This window comes from Octopus bimaculoides, chromosome 5, assembly GCF_001194135.2.
Source record: "Octopus bimaculoides isolate UCB-OBI-ISO-001 chromosome 5, ASM119413v2, whole genome shotgun sequence".
Lineage (NCBI taxonomy): Eukaryota > Metazoa > Mollusca > Cephalopoda > Octopoda > Octopodidae > Octopus > Octopus bimaculoides.
In genome coordinates, this window is record NC_068985.1 from 79978192 (window position 1) to 79981228 (window position 3037).

Consider the following 3037-nt stretch of genomic DNA (forward strand, 5'->3'; position numbering starts at 1 on the left):
GAGAGAGAGAGAGAGAGAGAGAGAGAGAGGGAGAGAGAGAGAGAGAGGAGTGTGAGTAGAAAAGAAAGAAGTGAGGAAGAAGTAGAGAAAGAGGTATAATAAGGCCAAATGCATCATGTGGTCAGTTGAAGGGAGAAGCGAAGAGCAAGACAAAAAAAAAGAGAGTGAGAGAGAGAAAAGTGCTAATGACGTGCTGTTAGGTGGGGAGGGAAAGGTAAAGAGAAAGAGATATGTTTAGGATACAATATTTAGCAGAAGGTAATGTTCTGGTGGTGAAGTTAAAGAATGGCAGGTAAAAAAGAGATGGGCAGGAGAGTTAGCAGAAGAGAGAGGTGAAGAGAAAGAGAGAAATGTTAAAGACATGAAGACAGGAATTACATGATTAAAAAGCTTGCTGAAGAGGGAGAGAGAAAGAGAGAAATATTAAGTGCTTAGTAGAGGGAAATTTTAAAATTTAATATATTATTGTGAATGGAAGTGAAATACTTAGCAAAATAAAAATAAAAATGCAACATCCTTTCTTTCTTAAATAGCTTCTCTTAATCTTTTATGTTCTGTAGAATTTCTACGGGTCCTACTAGTAGTTTTAAATGTATTAAAACTAACTTAACTGTTGGTCTTTCAAACAGCTGGCACCTAACAATAATTTATTTCCAGAATATTTCTACATTTTTATACCTACAATTGTACATCTACTTAGAGGATTTCTTAGCTCCTGAGACAAAAAAAGAAAAAAAGAAAGAGAAAAAGAAAGACAGAGAGTAACAAGAAAAAGAGAGACAGTGTGTGTGTGTGTGTATGTATATTCATAGAGAAATGCTTGGAATTTTTACTCATAGTTGCCAAACAACTCAACTGTTTTTAGTTAACATGTTTTACACTCCTTGAAATAATTATGTTAAAACTAACTCAACATATGAGAAAATGCTTTACTTGAGTGGAAAGCAAACTCAGCCAAAATTGTGCAACAATTGTAATATTTTCCACACAGAAACAGGCTTAAGCTGGCAGATACACTGAGAGTTGAATATTATTTCAAATCTAGTGAAGGATCAATTTTGTCATTCATCCTCCTGGACAAGCATCCCATTCAATGCAGACTGTTTTATACTTTCAGGTTTTAAAACAGGCGTTCTCATCCATATCTTATCTATGGGCCCCTTTGATTACTATTTTATTCTTGTTGACTCCCAGAGCCATTCGATGTTTAAGAACTAGTTCTATAATAACTTCCTTCAAAATTCTTATTTTGCTTTTCACACTTTAACTTGTGTCAGTTGAACTATGTAAAATGTTAGAGAAAGAGACCTAGCTGTTTTTTACAATACATACATCTTAAGCAAAATTTTTTCTGGGGCCCTGAAAATACTATTTTGGACCCCTAAAAATCTCATATGGACCCTCAGGGGCCATATGGACCCTCAGGGGCCATATGAACCCCGATTGAGATCCACTGTTTTAAAATATCAAGTTCCAGTCTAATGAATCTGGATACTTCTGAGGTAATTAAGAAAGTGAAAGTAAAACAGCTTTGCATTGAATGGGATGTTTGTCCATCACAGTAATAAACTCTAATTGCTGCTATGAGTCAGACAAGTCAGACTGTAGCAATGTGAAATGAAGTGCCTTGCTCAAGGACACAATGCACTGCCTGGTACCAGAATTGAACTTGTTATCTAATGATCATGAGCCCAGCACCCTACACTAGGCCACAATACCTTCATTTAAAAGTTTGAGAGTTATTAAAATTGATAATCTTTGACAGTCACTTACAAATATCTCCTTTATCCTGTAGTGGACTATAAATATTCTGATAAGAAAATAACTTCAAAAAATTTAAGTACCTGCAAATGTTCACCATATCAGATGCCATCCATGAATTCACTGTCTTGGTTATCTGGGAATTAATGTCGAAGTGTGTTAACTGTAACAGACTCTCACATTCTTGGATTCTCATTGTCTGATATTCCTTGTTACATTGCCCTTGGACACCTTTAAGAGAAACATGAAAACATAACTTGACTTTAGCCAAACAAACTTCACCAAAAATTATACATAATTTTTTTTTTTGTTTTTTAAATATTAGAGGAGAAAGGACAGGGATGATAAACCCTTTTAAGGGCTTGTGTGATTGGTAAGAGGAAGTTATAAAGAGCATCATTGTCACAATAGCACAATTGTTCATTTCCAGTCATCATGGGAACTATTGCCTAACTTGGAAACAGGTGAGGATTGATGACAGGAAAGGCATCCAGCTGTAGAAAAATCTATCTCAACAAATTCCATCTGACCCATGCAAACATAGAAGAGCAGATATTAAATGATCTAAGTGCAGAATAAAACACGAGATTTAGTTTGTCATTTTATTATAACATAAATCATAAAAAGAATTTTTTGTTATCAAGGTCCAGGCATTTCTGTGTGACCAAGAATTTGCTTCCCATCTGCATGGTTTTGGCTTCAGTCCCACTGCATGACACCTTGGGTGAGCATCTATTATACCTTTGATCAACCTGTTGTGTACATACATACATACATACATACATATGATGTACTGTTTGGTGATGGTAAGATCAAGAAAAAAGTATTCCATCTGGTGAGAGATAAATATTATTTAACAGAGACACCACATGTTTTCATGTGCTATTAATAATTTCATATGTTGAGAAATATCTCAAGCATATTCATCAGGCATAAACCACATATCATAACGAATTAAAAACTGAATGTGAGAAAAACGTGAAAAGTTGAGAATTTTTAGATGTTTCCCTATATATATATATATACTAGCAGAAATACCCGGCTTTGCCCGGGTTAAAGAAAATAATGAAATCTAAAAACGCCGTCTAGACTACGCAACACTCAACTGTTAGTAGCTACGATACCATATTTCTACATTAATAACTCTCCAATCCATGCCAGCATGGAACATAGACATTAAGTGGAATGCCAGTTTCTCATCTAGGAGGGCCTTGAAATCAATGTTACCAACTGGGGACTATGTGTGTCGTAGTGATAATAAAAAGACCCAAGGAGG

The 3037-nt window shown here is 35.2% G+C and overlaps 1 protein-coding gene across 2 annotated transcripts in view; it reads right to left on the minus strand.

The window, feature by feature from the left end:
* LOC106876533 (uncharacterized) overlaps positions 1-3037 on the minus strand; it is a 152231-nt gene that overhangs the window by 26967 nt on the left and 122227 nt on the right. For both annotated transcript variants that reach the window (XM_014925136.2, XM_014925120.2), the window contains exon 2: positions 1845-1992. In XM_014925136.2, coding sequence (XP_014780622.1) covers positions 1845-1957 — 113 coding nt within the window. In that variant the 5' untranslated portion in view covers positions 1958-1992. The remainder of the gene's footprint in view (positions 1-1844; positions 1993-3037) is intronic.